The following is a 17,543-nucleotide window of genomic DNA, read 5'->3' as shown; positions in this document are numbered from 1 at the left end:
GGGCGGGCAGGGGGTGGGGGGTGGAAAGCGGCCGTCGTCCCCTCAGCATGTAAACCGGGAATGCGAAGCCCGGCGGCCGCAGCAGCAGCAGCAGCAGCAGCGCCTGAGGGAGGAGCAGCTCCGGCCGAGTAAACCCCGAGGAGGAGGAAGCGGGTCCCGTCAGCCCCCCACCCGGCCTGAGGCGATGGCTTTCCAGCAGCTGGCGGACGCGGCGGACAAATGGTGCTCGCGCACCCCCTTCGAGCTCATCGCCACCGAGGAGACGGAGCGCAGGATGGATTTCTACGCCGACCCGGGCGTCTCCTTCTACGTGCTGTGCCCGGACAACGGCTGCGGAGGGGACAGCTTCGTAAGTAGACACAGGCGGCGGCGGCGGCGGCAGCGAGCCCCCTGGGGGGGGTGTCCTTTCCCCCCCTCGGGGGGGGGTGTCCTTTCCCCCCCTCCCCCCCCACAACTGGAATAAAATATTGAGGTGGGGGGGGCCAGGCCAGGCCAGCCCCGCCCCATCAGGTGACGCGACACGCTTTGAATGGCCACGGACGTCAACTTTTTTTTTTTTTCCTTTTGGCCCCCCCCGCCTCGCGAGCCCCATGGAGTTGACCCCTAAGACGCACACAAAATGGTGGGGGGGGGGAGGGAGAGAAAGACCAGGGAGCCCCTTTCTGTTTCTTTCCCTGCTGTGTCTCTTTTTTTCTTTAGGGGAGATTTTTTCTAATACTACTACTAATAATAACAACTATTATTATTATTATTATTATTAATATTATTCTCACCTTTTGGTGGGGATTCTTTCTTAAGAGTGGGCACAGGAGCCAAGACCTAGGGGCAGAGGCAAGCTTTTTTGGGGCCATGCCCCACCTAAGCATCTCTAAAATCCTGATGCGTTTCCCCCCCCCCCCATATAATTCTTTTTATTCAAGAAGTGACTTGTTCACATGGAGGAAGCCTAAAAGGCCGTTCACTGTTAATAACTCATTCTCAAATTCCGCCCCCCCCAAAAACCAAATCAAATTGTCCCCCCCCCCCGTGGGGCGTGTGCCCCATGTTGGAAACCATGGGGCTGAGGTGTCTTTGCTCCCCCCCCAAAAAATAAATATCTGAAATATTGTTGATGGGCATTGCTATTAGAGTGGTGTCATGGGATCAGTTATGTAGGGCGGGGCTTCCCTGCGCTTCCAATATTTAATTCAAGTTGGCACCCCTGATAGTGAGGTGGGGAGGGGGCACAGAGAGAGAAAAGGGGGTCTTGGGCCTTTCAGCCTTTTCAGCCTTCCTCATGGTTCCAGTCTGGCCATCCACACTCAACAGCACTTGGGATTTCATCTGCTTTTGGAGGTGGGTGGGGGAGAGAGCTTAAGTCACCAAGTGCATTTGCGCCTCACATTCATCTTTGCCCGGGCTGGGAGGTTAACAATGGCTCCTTTGCCTGGGAGTGATGGATTTCCCAACCTGGAAGGAGTCTCACAGCTGGCATCATCTGCCTCAAAGGTGTGCATCCTTTTATTCTGGCAAGCGCTGGCCCCTCGCTTAATTTATTTTTATATCTCGTCCTTGCTCCCAAAGGAACCCCCCAGGCAGCAGAACAATTAAAACATTGGGGCTTCTTTTGACCCCTAGGCCTTATGTTTATTTATTTCAATTCCAGCCGGTATTTTTCTCCAAGGAGCTCAAGGAAACCTGCGTTGTTATTCTCACCTCCTAGAATCATGGAATGGTAGCATTGGAAGGGACCCCAAAGGCTGTGTTAGAAATGGAGCTATGAAAACTAGGAGTCCAATGGCACCTAAAACCAAGGTTACAGGCGCAACAATGGAACGTCTAGGTTTGCTTTTTTAATAAGAATACAAAGCTGAAAATGAATGAACTGCAGCAAAAATACTGTGTTTGTTTTTCACATGGTCCAGTCCTTTCCCTGTCCACTCCTCTAATATTCTTAAGAGGGTCTCATCTCCAGTCTTCAGAGAGTAGCTGGAAGTGGGGAGGCAGTAAAAGGTCCTCCTTTCCTTCCACTCTGCAGTTTTAACCTGAAATCTTAGGCACAGGACTGTGCCCAGAGCTCAGAAACTGATCTTCTGTTGTAAACAATAGGAGAGCATCTCTGAGCTTGTGCAGAGTGTCTCTCCTCTCAGCAATGTGTAACCTCCTAGGTATGAGGTCAGGCGGTTCCCCTTTCATCTTAGACAATTCTGGAATTTACCTATAGGAACTGGTTGGCAAACCAGGAGTCTTGAGTCCCGTGGTTGGGCTGTGTTTGGCGGATCTCACGTGATCCGTTGAGGGCATCTCCATCTTTCAGAGTGTTGAAGCTCCAGAGATCTGATAGTGAAGCTCAAGGTACTCCTTTTTCTGAAGCGTTGTGCATCCTTCTCACCCAGAGGAAACGCCAGGCCTTGAACGGTACAGTTCCCATGTTGTTCCTGCCTTGCATTTACCCTGGGAGGAGCTGGTGGGAAATTGCAAGCATCGCTCTGTGCATGGCTTGCTAGAGGAAAGGACCTCCTAGCAGGCCTGGGGTTGCAGCAATGTAAGCAAGGATGGGGTCACTTACTGCTACTAAACAGGAAGAATAGAAACTGTGGGTGCGTGGGATGATGATGTAGGAGGGAAAGGGCAGAGAATGCAATCCTTAGGATTCCTATTGCTGGGAGCATCATCCTTTCCAGATCAAATGCAAAATGGAGTCTGCTTCCCGTGGTCACTGGCAGGTTGGCCAGAATTAAAAGGCAACAGGTAAAGGATCGCTGGATGGTGAAGTCCAGTCTGGGGTGCGGCGCTCAATCTTGCTTCAGGCTGAGGGAGCCGGTGTTTGTCCACAGAGGTAATAGAAAGGAGTGAGTTGAGTGATGGTGGTTTGAAATGAAGAGCCAGCCCTGTAGGTAGCATATTCAAAACCTCTTCCCAGAATCTGCTGGGAAGGCAGGTACCAAAGGATGGGGCAGCAAAGTGTAGGTCTGCCCCGTTTCACCTCCATCAGAAGTTTGGCTAATAGCATGGGTGCATTGCTATCACCCTATCCAGTGGAGAATGTGTTGTGATAAAATGGAGTCAGTAGGATAACTGCCCTCTCCCCAAGGGGCACCCTTGTATTATTTAGTTCCACGAGGGGCTTCCTGAGACGAATATCTTAAATTTGTTACTCTGGAGGATCTAGAGAAAATTCTTTTCTGAGGGGATGCCGCTGCTGCTTCTTCCCTTTTGGTGGCCTCTTGGCTGCAGCAGAATCCAGGCAGGTGGTGGCTTCTTATGTTTTTCCTTGCAGAAATAATGAATGGGCCTTCACCAGGACCACAATCACACCATACATTTAAAGCACTGTGATACTGTCAGGGCTCCCCCCAGAGAATTCTGGGAGCAGTAGCCAGTTATGAGTGCTGAACTTAGGACCCCCTATTCTCCTCACAGAACTACAGTTCTCCAAGACATTTTACAATAAATCCCTCTTTACAGGGAACTCTGGGAGGGGACTAGGGGTCTCCTAACAACTCCCAGCGCCCTTAACAAATGACAGCTCCCAGAATTCATTGGGGGAAGCCATGACAGTTTAAAGTGGCATCATAGTGCCTTAAATGTATGGCATGAACGTGGCCCTTTGAGTTGGTGGCGCCAGACTCAGTTGTGCATAGAAGAGACCCATTGAACTCACTAGGCCTTAATTTAGCAATGGTTAATGCAAGTCTCCTTGATTTCAATGGGCCTACTCGGAGCATGGCTTAAGTCTGCATCTAATCTATTAAGGGGAATTACTGGGTTTTTATTTCTAGCTCACCATCTCCCATGGGCTTAAGGTGGGCCACATCAATTTCCCTGGAAAAGCCTTGCTGTCTTAAGTACATTCCCGTGGGGGAATAGGGCTTGCCACTCTGTAAGTATGCCCATGACTCAGAAGCCGTGCTGCACCTCATTGCAATTTCTTTTTGCGACAAGCTGATCATTGAAAGCCCCTTTGTGAAAAAGGCCAAAATAATTAAAAGAGAGCTTGAGACTCAGAGAACTAGCATGGTGTAGTGTTGGTCTTGGGCCAGTTCTGTGGAACATTGTACAGTACAGCACAGTTGTAGCTCATGAAAGGTTGTAGCTCATGGTAGAGCATCTGTCTTGCATGCAGAAAGTCCCAGGTTTGATTTCTGGCATCTCCAGGTAGCTCTGGGAGAGTCCGCTTGCCTGAAACCCTGGAAAGCCTCTGCCAGTCAGTGTGGACAATATGGGGCTAGATGGACCAATGGTCTGATTCAGTAGAAACTAACTTCCTATGTTCTTGTGACAGTCTGAGATGGGAGGTCTCTCGCACGCCTGCCCTTGGATTTTTAGTGTAATTGGAGACTTTGCCAATTATCACAGCCTAGTTTCTAGACTTCTTCTGAATTCCCAAAGAGAGGAATTACTCATAGATGAAAATGGATAATAATTTTTTATTTTTTTATTTTTATAATAATAACTGGCCCCAGGACAGCGTTCTCAATGACACTAGGCACTTTGCCAGGGCTTTTGCAGGGTAAAAATGGAGAGCAGGCGAAAACGTTACTGCTATGATAATGCAGTTCTATCTAGTGGGTTATGCTTTGTAAAGTTCATTTGAAAGTTTTGAAACATTGGATCTGCTTAACGGAAAGCAGCCTACAGTTGATTTCCTTAAGAACTAGGGCTCCATATTTGGCTAGGGTTGCCAGATTTTGATATAAAAAGTTGTGGTTCCTGGGAAGGGTCAACCACTAAGTGGACCTTTGGGATTAGGGGGCAGAGCCAAGTGTGGGCCTTGTTGGAGTTGGGTGAAAGCCTAATGGGAGTTTTGTGAATCCAAGGGTGATGTCGTGGTTTTGGAAGGTCCAAAGGAGTTCACACAAAACCTGTCTCTATCCTTTCCAAGTTATATAGTTTTGTTGTGTGTTTTTAACTGCCTGAAGGGTGGAAAACCAACCTTGCCTGTTGCTTTTCTGGCAACTGGGAGCAAAAACAAACAAACAAACCCCACAACAGCAGCCAGGCCAAATAAATATTTGGTTGATTAACAGTCTTACAATAAAATAATCAACTGAGTGGGCTGTTTTGTGCCTTGTTTCTTAAAGACATGGATTTGAAGGCTTATGTCTCGTTGCCAATTCACACAACCATTCTGTACATGTTGAAGCCATGAAGAGCTATTCCTCTTCGTCCCTGAAGCATTGTATGTGCCAAACTAGATCAGATGCTGTTTTTAGCACAAGTACCCTCTAAAACGATCGCATGGTCGGGAGTTTGAATCCCTGCGGCGGGGTGCGCTCCCGTCGTTCGGTCCCAGCGCCTGCCAACCTAGCAGTTTGAAAGCACCCCTGGATGCAAGTAGATAAATAGGGTCCGCTTACCAGCGGGAAGGTAAACGGCGTTCCGTGTGCTGCGCTGGCTCGCCAGATGCAGCTTGTCACGCTGGCCACATGACCCGGAAGTGTCTGCGGACAGCAGCTGGCTCCCGGCCTATAGAGTGAGATGAGCGCACAACTCTAGAGTCTGGCAAGACTGGCCCGTATGGGCAGGGGTACCTTTACCTTTACCTTACCCTCTAAAACAGGGATGTCCAACCAGTAGACCACGGGATCCTTATCGTGTACAAAAAGTTATGGGTGGAAAAGCTTAAAAACTCTGTACAATTCTCCTTAAAAAAAAGCTCAGCAACTCTGGGCAATCCACCCACCCCACCCACGATCCTCCTCCCTCCAGTGACAATGGGTAGATCACTGTCAGTTTTATTTAAAGACTTGGAGTAGATCGCAGTCTCTTGGGAACTGGACATGCCTGCTCTAAAACATTCCATTCTTGCAGCATCTTGGGTCCTATGCACACTTGCATGTTTATATCACTCATTCTCTCCATGCTAGATCTGTCTTCTTGCTCACTGGTATCATTGGGACTTTGGCCCGCACCTTCATAAACCATGGCTTGTGAAAATGTAGACGGGTGTTGCTATTGACCCTCCCATCCCAAGTGTTTCCATTTGAGAATTTCATTCTTCCCCCTGCCAAGATGGGATAGTGATTGTTGCTGGCCCAACTCTGCTATTCCTGCCCTTGGCTGGGTAGTTAGCTGCATCACATTAGTGCTTCCAGACAACAGCAGCAGAGTGTGGCTTTGTTTGCATTTTTAAGTGTGCATTTGCAACATGAGAGTTGATATAGAAACACTGCCTTGTGAATAATAATAAGTTTCAGTAGCTAAGTATACAAACAAATAAAATATAAAACTAACAGGATCAAGCATAGAACACCAACCAAAAATATAAAGCGGTATAGAAATGAAATGAATAATAATAATAACCAAAAGAAAACACGGACTAGGTGTCTACCCTCAAACGCCAGCATTGCAACAGAAGCAGGGGTGTTGGAAATCATTTTACAGATTCGCAATAAAAATTAATAGCACATTACAAGCCTCATGCGTTGCTTATGTCTTGGCAGCTGTAGTTTTCAAGCCAATGGCCAATAATGTTTGGAGTTCATATCCAGCCACACACATTTCTGAGAGGCAGGTGGAAGATTCTGACCCTGCTGTTGGGTCACATAAATTATGAAAAGTTATCATGTACCACCCAATTTTCAGTTTGACTCCCCTCAAGTGTCTAGGTCCCCCCCCATACCTTTTCCACTGGCAGTTAAAGCTTTTGTACAATATAGACTATACAGCTGAGTTATTGGCATTCATGAAAACACCAATTTTGATTTCACACAGCATTTTCTTTAACTTAAGTCCTGTTAATTTCAATAGCTGTGTTTCAAACATGATAAACTCTGTATCCAGCCCATGTTCTTTGTGCTGAACCACTGGTATCAGCATGTTCTTGCACAAATGCTCTAGGAACCATGAAGAGAACTCTGCTGTCTGCAAGCTGGATAGGTGGGCTTAAGAGAAATAAGTAATCAGATAAAGAACAGCACTCAGGAGCCCTGAATTGGTTGAGAAGAAACCTTTAAGCTGCCAGGTTGTCTTTAAGCTGTCTTGGTCTTGTTTTCAGAGAAGAAAAGGAAGATTTTCTATGGAACACAGGCATGCACCACTGATTATTTCAAATTTCAGGTCAGCTGAAGTTAACAAGACGTGTAGTCTTGCAGAGTACACTTCATCTGACAGCTTGTAAGAGGAAAAGCGATCTCATAAAGGACCAAAAGTTGTGTGTGTATTTTCTCACAACCCTCATTTTATTCTCACTTTGCTGTTGCAGTTGTGTTCAGTTTTCAGTGGGTTGCTTAGCAAAACTGCCTCCTGTTACATCCGTGTAGTGTTAAGTCTTTCTCACGCTGGGTTGACAGTTTTCCTTTGTGAATTGGACGTGAATGAAGCTAAACTCCCTTTGCACACGTCCCCCAGGTGATAGATGAGCCAGAGAGCTTAGACTGGGACATGCAATGGGCAAAGACTTCAACGAAGCATGAAGCTTGTCTGATTCAACATGTTAACGGAGTTCCCGCTTCTGTTGGCACTTTGGGATCCATTTTGTTTTCTAGCAGAGCTTCTGTGCCACAGGTGGTCAGGAAGCAAACAGCATGAAGAATTCTAACTATCTCTAGGTATTTCAGGGTACTTAATATGCGTAATTGTTAAGGCGTCTCATAAACTTTTTGTACAATAGAGAACCTAATTTATTTACCTAATTTATTTCACCTTGGGCACAGTGTAGTGTGAGTCTTCTAATTGCCTAGCCATGGTTTGCAAAGCAGAGGTGGTCTGTGGGGTCTCATACCTCCCCACCTTCCCTCCTCCAACTTTGTGAATTCCCTTTCTTTCCCTTTTTAGAGCTAAGCATGGTTTAGCATTGCATAATTTGTAGACCCACTTCTAACCACGTTGCAAACTGCGGTTAGAGCAAACCATGGCTTGCAAAAATGCCATTGCAAATGCATAAGAATGTTAGCTCCAAAAAATGGGGTGGAAATACTTTAGAGCAGAGGGAGAACAAAGAAATAAGACTACAGTAAAGGGCATTTCTTGGCCTCCAAACCATGGTAATCTAGGGGTGGAGACTGAGTGGCATTTGTTGTATTTCATAGTTTTGTGGGTTTGTGTACTCTGCTAAATAATGTTTGCATATGATCTTGTATAACGTGCTTTCAGTTAGGTCTTTGATGTGATCCTTGTGTAATTTTCTTTCTGTTCTTTGGATTTTGCTTGAGACATGAAATTGATTTTGCTCATATGTCGCAGCTGGCAAACTTAAATGTTCTAATATTCACAATGAAGTATTAATAAAAAAAATAGCTTGACACCTATTTTTCCTTGTGAAAAACTGGAAACTGAAAAAGTACCTGGGGAGTGCCATATATTTAGACTGTAACACTTACAGGAAGAGTAGGGGTAACCTGATTCGTCCCGCTTTGAAATATTCTATGTGCAGATGCCCTGGACCTAAAATCTGGGGTTCTTGACATGTAAAAGTTAATATATTGACGTTGTTCAAAACATAGTCTTGAGATTTTTGTCTCATTTTCACACATAACTGCTTGCTTTCCTCCTAGAGCCAGTTTATGCAATCAGCAGAACTGAGTGCTAAACATTTGCCAGTGATAAAGTCTTTTTCCAGGTTGTACCAATGGAAATGGGGATGGTGCCTGGTGGGGTGGGTGGAGGAATCCTTAAAGAAACTGAAAATAGCACCTCAGGGAGACTTCTTCAGCATCATCCATGATGCAGCATTTTTCATGGAGGCAAATTCGGACATGCAATCTCCAAAGATTACATGAGATGTTCCAGTCTAGGAAAATCTCTGTTTCCCAATTCTTCTGCTGACTATATGAACTGTATAGAGCTGATACTGGCAATACAGGACAGATTTTATGTAATAGCTATTTATACCTATATGCCTTTTATCATTGGGAATCTCATTGCAAATGTGCTTATGTAACAAACCTTTCAGAAACGACTTTGAAATTAATCCTCTTTAGATCTGCCTCTTTTTGGAGATAACATGCGACCTGGTTATGGTGGGCTGGCCACCCTGGTGCAGAGGCAGTGCCAATATTTTCAGCTAACTTAGCTGACATCTGCCAACAGCTGAGTTTGAACCCTAGAAAGATGGAGGCTCTGTGGACAGGTAGTTCACGTATCTGGAAGGTATGGTGGTTGCCTGTTCTGGATAGCGTTGCACTTCCTCTAAGGGAGCAGGTACTTAGCTTGGGGCTACTCCTGGATACAGGAGGCTGTTAGAGGTTGAGGTGACCTACATAAGACAGGCCTTCTGTTTCCAAGGGATGGAGACACACAAACGTGAGGGTGTGTGTGTGTGTGTGTGTGTGTGGGTAGGTAGGTAGATGGATGGGTGGATAGATATTTCATAGACGGTATTAATTGCATTTTAGCCTTCTTCCAAGTGGTGCACATGTCTCTCAACTCCTGCTTTACATTTACAACAACCCTGCAAAGTAGGTGAGGCTGAGAAACTGACTGGCTCAAGGTCACCCACTGAACTTCACAGATGAGTTGGGATTTGAACTCTGGTTTCCAGAGTCCTGATCCGGCACTCTTATCCACTGAACCTCACTGGCTCTGATTAGCCCCTCTGCATTTTGAACCCTACCAGCAAGTCAGTTTGTAACCTAATTAGTGCCTGCACTAATTAACATTCTGCTTCTTTGTTCTGAAAGACTGCAGGTGTGGCTAGATCAATGCTGTAGCTATGTGTTGTCCCAGACATATTGGATGTGAATTTATATCTGAAGTAGAGAGTTGCATAGGGAATAAAAGGGTGGTTGAGTGTGATAACTGGAGGGGACATTATAATGTGAGTAAAATGTTGTGTGTATAATCAAAAATCTGGAGAAATCAAGATGATTCTTTGTGAGGGCAGAATCATTCCTGCCCAATCACATCCTGGTCATTTCCCAATGCTGCCTTCAAATTTTGGGGATCTTTCAGTGAGAAGACTTAAGGAGCTAGTTCCCGTCCACCACACCACTCCCCATTTGCTTGCCCTCTTTGTTGGAAGCCAGTCTGTACGGCAAGCAATGTTCTTCAACTTGGCTCCTCATATATAGCATTGAACTACAACTCCCACAGTCCCCAGCAGCCTGGGATGATGGGAGTCGTAGTCCAGCAACATCTAAGGACCAAAGGTTGAAGAGGCAAGTAGAACTTACAGCTCATTCTCCTTGCCCCTGCCATTGCTTGCTTGCTCGCAGAGGTCACGTGAGCAGAAACTGAGAGCAAGGTGGAGGTGCAGCAGGACTGCTGGTTCCATGGATGGGCAGCGGGCCACATCCTGAGACGTGGCTTCTGCAGGTGCCTGTCAGTGCCAACCTCTGGTGCTGGCCCTCAGCTCTCCTCATTAGCTACGTTGCTCACCAAGACACCTGGCTGCCAGTGCAGGAGGGAAGGGAGGTCCAGGACTGACGCAGGAGCTTCTGCATTGCACAGGGGAAGTGTGTGCAAATTCCTGCTTGCTGTGTTACCCCAGAGGTGCAGAAAAAGCTGCCACTGATCAGACTTGAAGTCACTGCCTGTCAGCGGATGGGCAGTGGCTTCATTGATCAATGGTGGCTTTTCCTGTACCTCTGGGGTAACACAGCAAGCATGAAGAGGGCCAGGGAATTTCAACATGGGCTGGGGAAATGGGCCAAATTGGGATCCGGGCCAAGCCAATTTTGGGCAGTGGGTGAGAGATTCTGCACCCCTGTGCTAGGGTGACACAGCACTTTAATCCATTTTAGGTGCACAAACCTAAAATTCTGATATGCCCTTGACTCCTTCCTCCAAAATGCTGACAGTCTGGAGGCACCACCCAATATAACAATTCTGCTACTTTGACTTGGTGCTTGAGCTTGCTTTTCCTCCTCTCCTCTCCCCTCCCCATCCCCTTTCCTTTTGTGTCATGAGCCTGAGGGCAGTGACCCTCTCCCTGTTGCTCTTTGTAAGTCACCATGTGGCTGGAGAGCAGAGTAGAAATCCTTCAAACATTTGTGGCAACGCTGAGTGTATGACAGAGGGAGGATTTGTATGCAACCACATAGCCACTGGACAGCAGAGAGTTAGATGGGGGCTGCCATTGGGTTAAGGCCCCTGGGTTTTAACCTGTTCCTCCCCACAGCTCTCTATAGATCACTCTACAGCTCCAGAATCTCTCCATATCAGTTTTATTGCTTTTTAAACTTCACTGCCTGCCAGCATGATTAACCCCTGCTTTGTCATGGCTTGCCTTTGCAGCACGTCTGGAGTGAAAGCGAGGACTGCTTGCCTTTCCTGCAGTTGGCGCAGGACTACATCTCCTCCTGTGGTAAAAAGACACTGCATGAAATACTGGAAAAAGTCTTCAAATCATTCAGACCTGTAAGTGCCGATTTTTTTACCCTTTGGCTTTATTGCATTAAGAGGTTTTGTTTTCAACACGCCAGACCACAAACACCACACGCTTCCATGATCGTTTCCCATCATCACACATAAATGTGTATAAGCATAAGTTTATTTTTAAGAGCTTTATTTTTCTGTCTCCTGTTTTCCAAACAGACATTCCCAGCTGGGACGAAAAGCAACTCAAAAGGGCCCGTCCATCCCATATGAGAATTGATACACACATTTTTTATTATTATTTCAGCATGCAGCATCTAAAGAACTAGAGTAGTTGGCTGTGCTGGCAGACTCTGATGTGGAATTATTTCCTGGCACCTCTGTTGTGAAATTTCACAATCTACTGAAATTGAAAAGGGTTGAGAACTGAGCATGCTCTTTCCCCCTGAGAAAACATTACACTAAGAAGAATCAGGCGTGTTGCTCCTCCGTCCAAAGAATGAGGAAGCAGTGGCCCTCCAGAGACCGTAGGACTTCATCTCCCATCACCCCTGACCTTTGGGCATGGCAGCTGAGGCTGATGGGACTTGGTGTCCAACAACCACAGGTGGAGCTTCAGGTTCCCCAGTCTTTCTCTGCCTGCGCTGCTCCAGTAATGCTAAACTAGGAACCTCAGGTCAGCGGGACAACTGTGGTTACTCTCCATAGGGGCATCTTCCCTAGGTGCACATAGCCACAGGAAGCGATTCTCTTGTCAGCCCCTGCCATGTGATCTCCCCTGCTTCTCATGTGTCTGGAGTAGCGCAGGATGGAAGCACAGAGGGAGCCATAGTTGCACCCATCCTGTATGACAGGGGTGCCCTGAAGATGTTGCTGATGGGAGCTGGAGTCCAGCTTGGCCCCGAATGTGCATCTCTCAGTTATGGTTTAACCCTAGGCAATCTTGACATTGTAGGGCTTGCATTAGATGCTCTCCATAGGGCTGCTTCCAGCCTGGTGATCAAAATATCACAACCCCAAAACTCACTTACGTGGAAGTTAGTTTTGTTAAAAGTGAATGGGCAGCAGTGCCATTTAAGGGCAGACGTCACATTCACCTTTTATCCTGCTCTGAACACAACCTTGCCTTTAACAACTTACCTGGTAGCTACAGGCAACCAGGAATTCCACACGGAACAAGTGAACGGGCTGGTGGCGGCGTCGGCAAAGGGATTTCTCTTCCTCTTCCTCCAGTCCACTTGGTTTCCTGGTTGTCTGTTGATCCAACCCTCTGTTCTGTCCTCTCTCCACCAGCCCTTGAAATATGTCATCTTTCTTTTCCACTACATTGTTAAGTGTGCTGTGTTTCCTTGCTATATGCAGAAGAGGGGGCTTCCTGGCTAACTTCCCAGCAGGTGAGTCAGTGTTTCTTACTGGGATGGGGAGCAAGGCGGCAGGGAGGTCAGCACAGTGCAAGAGCACTACAGGAAGCAATATAGTGTATTTGCACTGTGCTAACTTCTTCACCTGTCTCCCTCCTGGTAAGCAACAGTGAACTCACCTGCTGGGAAGCTAGCATAACAGTTCCTCCTCCTACTTCTGCTGGAGACACAGCCTAGCACCTAGCAGGCTACTAATGTCTGCAGGCTTATTTACAAGGCTGCATGAATGCGTTAGAGTCAGACTAATGGCCCAGTATTATCAACAGATCTCCAGGTTTGCAGAGCTAACTCTGGTATCTAAAGCTCTTGAAGGGAAGATTTCCCTCAACAAGTATGGCAGCCCCCATTGCTGTGAAGAAAGGAGGTTTATGTGCCTGGGTTTCTTTACACATTTTTAATTATTATTAACACCAAAGATGTGTGAAAACTAAATGAACCAGAGGTGTCTACAAACTTCAGCATCCTACAGGTGTGCTCATTCAGGGAGCTGGAGCTGGCCTCATTTTATTGATAAGTATCTTAGGAACAAACCAAGTCAACTGCTGCCTAATGTGTGAATTGGCCCTCTCTGGCCCACGAGTCACTGAGCTACTACACTCTTTCCCCCAATTTTAAATGCTTTTATGTGGTGTTGCAAATAACCACATCCTCAGTTTGTTCTTGGACTTAGAACATCAGTGCTGTTGCCTGGTTGTTTTGCCCTTTTGTATTACACTCACAATTTTATTTCTGTCGTCTTTATAAATAGCTGTTGGGGCTTCCAGATGTAGACGATGATGCGTTTGAAGAATATAATGCAGATGTGGAAGAAGAAGAGGCGGAAGCCGATCACCAGCAAATGGGTGTCAGTCAGCAGTAATTTTCAGAGGAATTGAAATATATTTTATCCTACCAGGTGGGATCGCTATGCTTCCGCATTAGCATTTTTGAATGACGCATCACACTGGAAAATCTGACTCCCAAACCCAAAGTTTAAAGAAAACAACAATATTTTTCAAAGTCTGTGATGAGCTTTGCTAAGAAGTGGCCTGAATTTAACTCCTGCTTCAGTGAGGTTTCTATGGTGTTGTCTCAGTAGCGTTCTGCCATTGTTAACTTAGAACTAGGGTTTTTCTTTTCTTCCTGCTGACTTGTCTTTTGTTTTGTTTTAATTATTATCATTTTTTTATTTGTTTGTATAGAATTAACATTTCACTGACGTGAATGTGATTTGAATGTAGGAACTATTTGGTTGGTGTGTTAAGTAATTGCGTGACCTTACAGAGGACCATCCATGCAGAGAATAAATGCAATCTGCACTTTCAGTCTTAGAGATCTCTCTTTTTATTTTATATATATATATATATATTATAAACAGAACTAGACTATTAGTTAATGTACTGAATGGTTAATGTTCCAGGAAAGGGCGCAACTGAGCCAAAATGAAGCATTTTTAAATCTCCTTGCTTTCAGTGGGAAAGATTTAAACATGTATTTTTAACTATGATATCGTTGAGGCCTGGTGCAGGTGGAATGAGAGTCATCAGGCAACTTGCACGCACTACTTATCCTACTCTTATTCCTCTTCAGCCTGGATACCACCCTCTTTCCCATTGTTTGGTTTAACACTGGTGTAGTATTATATCTGGCTGTGTGCTGACCATGGTTTGGCTTTAAACCAGGGTTGGAAGCTGGCTTGCCAACCCTGGTTAAAATTTACCCTGGTAAATTCATCATGGCTAGTTCTTATCCAGCAAAAGGATGCACCATGGTTAAGACTACCACAGGAAGGGAGAAGAGAATTTGTGAAGGAGAAACCACCACTCTTATCTTCTAGCCATAAATACAAGATTGGGAATGTTACATTTGCACTGGGCTTGAGATTCTTAAGTGCTTAGCTTCAGTTCAATCACATCTCTAAATTCGTGCTGTTTTAGCAGTGATAAATGCAGAAGAACCCCTAAAGTTTGAACAAAGATAATTGGATTAGGTGGAAATTCCTTGCAAAACACATCAGTATTGATCTAATAATAATAATTCAACAATAATAGGTTTCCTAAGTGCCTGAAGCACTTTATTTACAGATGTTGGTCAGAATAGAGATTTATATTAAGGCTTTCAGATATTATGGTTATGAATTTTATTATCAGCAGATGCTGAGCCAAATACTGCTTTATCAAAAAATTAATATAAATTAAAAATACATGTTGGACATGTTGGTCACAAATCCACATTTATCAGTACAATAAATCAGCAATGAGAGGAATTCCCTAATCATTTGCCTGCACAGGAAATGGTTAGTCAGATAACTAGTATCCCCTAAATTCTTTAAAAATTTACCTTATGTTCATAAATACCTAATTTCTCCTTTTAATCTTTTTAATCAAATGAGCAACGATTAACAGCCAAAGTTAACTGGAAGTCACGGGAGATAGAACCAGCATCTGTACATTTCTACCGTTTCTTTCCATTACGTGCAAAATGATTGTGGCATGCTGTCTATTCAGAACAGTGGTTCATTACACTCAGTTAAGTTCACACTTGGAAGTTCTTCACTTGATAACTGCATTTATCACTTCGGTGGAAGTGTATAGCCATCAGTCTGTAAGATGATTGGCCACCGCAGATCATTGTATCTAATTGCCATAGGCAATTGATCACCAATGGGAGCCAGGCTGTGAGATAACAAACCCATCACTGAATGAGTTTCGCTTAGAACAGCTTATTTGGTTTTGAAGACACTCTTGTTTTCCAGGCAGTGGTCTGGGGACCATGCCACACAACCTTATCCTTTCACATGTGACCAGGCTGCAAAATAGTGAGCAATAAAGGCTTCGCAATTAAGATGCACAAATGCTGTCTTGGGCTGCGTTCACACAGCAGTTTATTCCATCTCCCTGTTAATTTCCAAATTATATTTGAGCTTTCACACAATGCAAAAGCCACTTTCAGAAAACTTAACAGAATACAGTGCATGTTTCACACACATTTCTGCGTTGCTTGATTCCAGAGAAAAATCCTTTGCAGCCCCCTTGACCTGAAAAGTGATGAAATTTGGGGCTGTTTGGAATTAGGGAAACTAATGCACTATTCCCCATGTCTGAATGCTCCTCCATAATATGGAACAGATGTCTGAGAGTTGTGTGGTCAGTTCGCCAGTTGGGCTGCAATTGCAGAGCCAGGGTTATCTTTCATCCGACAAAAGTGCTTTGACATTATTATTATTATTATTATTATTATTATTATTATTATTATTATTATATTTAAATTTGTATACCACCCTATACCCATAGATCTTGGGGTGGTTCGCAACCTAACAAAACCTCCAACTAAACCAAATCCTTTTACCCATTCCAAGTTCCAACCCCTTTCTGACAAGTGACAAGCTCTTAAAAGCAGCCTGAAGCTTCTTCTTCACTTATTCAGTGGCCTCTCATTCACTCCCAACTTGTGCCCCACCTGGTATAAAAAGGGGGTTGGTTTTTCCGGGGACTTGTATCTCAAGAGACGATGCATCTGGAGGTCCCAGTTCAGGGTACTGTGGTACAAGAGTTCCCCTCTGCATGGCAGTCACACAGTAATGTTGGGGAAGTATCCCAGAACAACTAATAAAACATAATTGTGTGTGAGCAATCCAGTCTAAATCAACCACTAATGCCCTGTTATCACATCATGGCATGCCACAGAATACACCCTTTAAAAAATGGCCTGGAGATGCCTTTCACCTAATTCCCTTCATGGTGTTGCCCAAAGTGGGTCAGTTCCTCCTCCTATATGGCAGAGCTGAGCCCATATACATAGAACAGGCATGGCCAAACTTGGCCCTCCAGCTGTTTTGGGACTACAACTCCCATCATTCCTAGCTAACAGGACCAGTGATCAGGGGTGATGGGAACTGTAGTCCCAAAACAGCTGGAGAGCCAAGTTTGACGATGCCTGACATAGAAGGATAAAGTTGGGAAGTGGGGATGTATAGCCTTCTCTTGTCTTGGATTACTACACATTGGATGATTGACAAGTTGAATTCTGGATAGCTGCCTCCATTGGAAAGCATCCATTTCATTTCAGCTGACGCTGTTCACACATGCAGGTCATATGGAGTCTGCAGGGATGGTGGCGCTGTGGTCTAAATCACTGAGCCTCTTGGGCTTGCCAGTCGGAAGGTTGGCAGTTTGAGTCCCCGCGATGGAGTGAGCTCCCGTTGCGTGTCAGTTGAAAAGTGTGCCAGTGCAAATAGATAAATAGGTACCGCTGTGATGGGAAGGTAAACAGTGTTTCCGTGCGCTCTGGCTTCAGGCATGGTGTCCCGTTGCGTTAGAAGCAGTTTAGTCTTGCTGGCCACATGACCCGGAAAGCTGTCTGTGGACAAACGCCGTCTCCCTCGGCCTGAAAGCGAGATGAGCGCTGCAACCCCAGAGTCGCCTTTGACTGGACTTAACTGTCCAGGGGTCCTTTACCTTTACCTTTAGCATATGGAGTCATCAAGTAACAGCCAAAGAGGTGAGAAAGGGCCCCGAGTGAGGGGCTTTCTGAACGCAGATCAGGACTCCTTACGTCTAGGAGCAAATAATTTTGTTGTGCGAATTCGCCCTCAGAAACAGATGGTTCCTAATCTGTAGAGCAGAACCCATCCTTAATAAAAACCTTTTTAAAAAAATATCAAAACCATCTGCCCTGAAATTGATCAGATAGTTTTATTGATGCGAAACATATGTCACAGGTGCCTGCTGGTCCATTATAGGGCTAGGCTGGCCTTTGCTGCAGACTCCAGATGCTGTTCTTGGGAGTCGGTTGGGCTGCACTGACTCCATCAGCCATCCTGTGGTCTGCAAAGATAGCATGCCTAATCTCATCTGCAAGGGTCCCCAAAGAAAGCATTCAGGTTGCCAGCAACAACCAGAAATT

The 17,543-nt window shown here is 45.4% G+C and overlaps 1 protein-coding gene across 1 annotated transcript; it reads left to right on the top strand.

Moving 5' to 3' along the window:
* Positions 1 to 13,963, top strand: MTURN (maturin, neural progenitor differentiation regulator homolog). Its single transcript, XM_081834030.1, has 3 exons — positions 1 to 349; positions 11,158 to 11,280; positions 13,408 to 13,963. The coding sequence occupies exons 1-3, from the start codon at positions 185 to 187 to the stop codon at positions 13,516 to 13,518; spliced, it is 399 nt and encodes a 132-aa protein (XP_081690156.1). The 5' UTR covers positions 1 to 184; the 3' UTR covers positions 13,519 to 13,963.
* Positions 13,964 to 17,543: the final 3,580 nt, after the last annotated feature.

This window comes from Podarcis erhardii, assembly GCF_964252035.2.
Source record: "Podarcis erhardii genome assembly, chromosome: 12".
Taxonomy (NCBI): domain Eukaryota; kingdom Metazoa; phylum Chordata; class Lepidosauria; order Squamata; family Lacertidae; genus Podarcis; species Podarcis erhardii.
The sequence above is the reverse complement of the archived record's forward strand: the minus strand, read 5'-3'. Positions and strand labels throughout refer to the sequence as shown.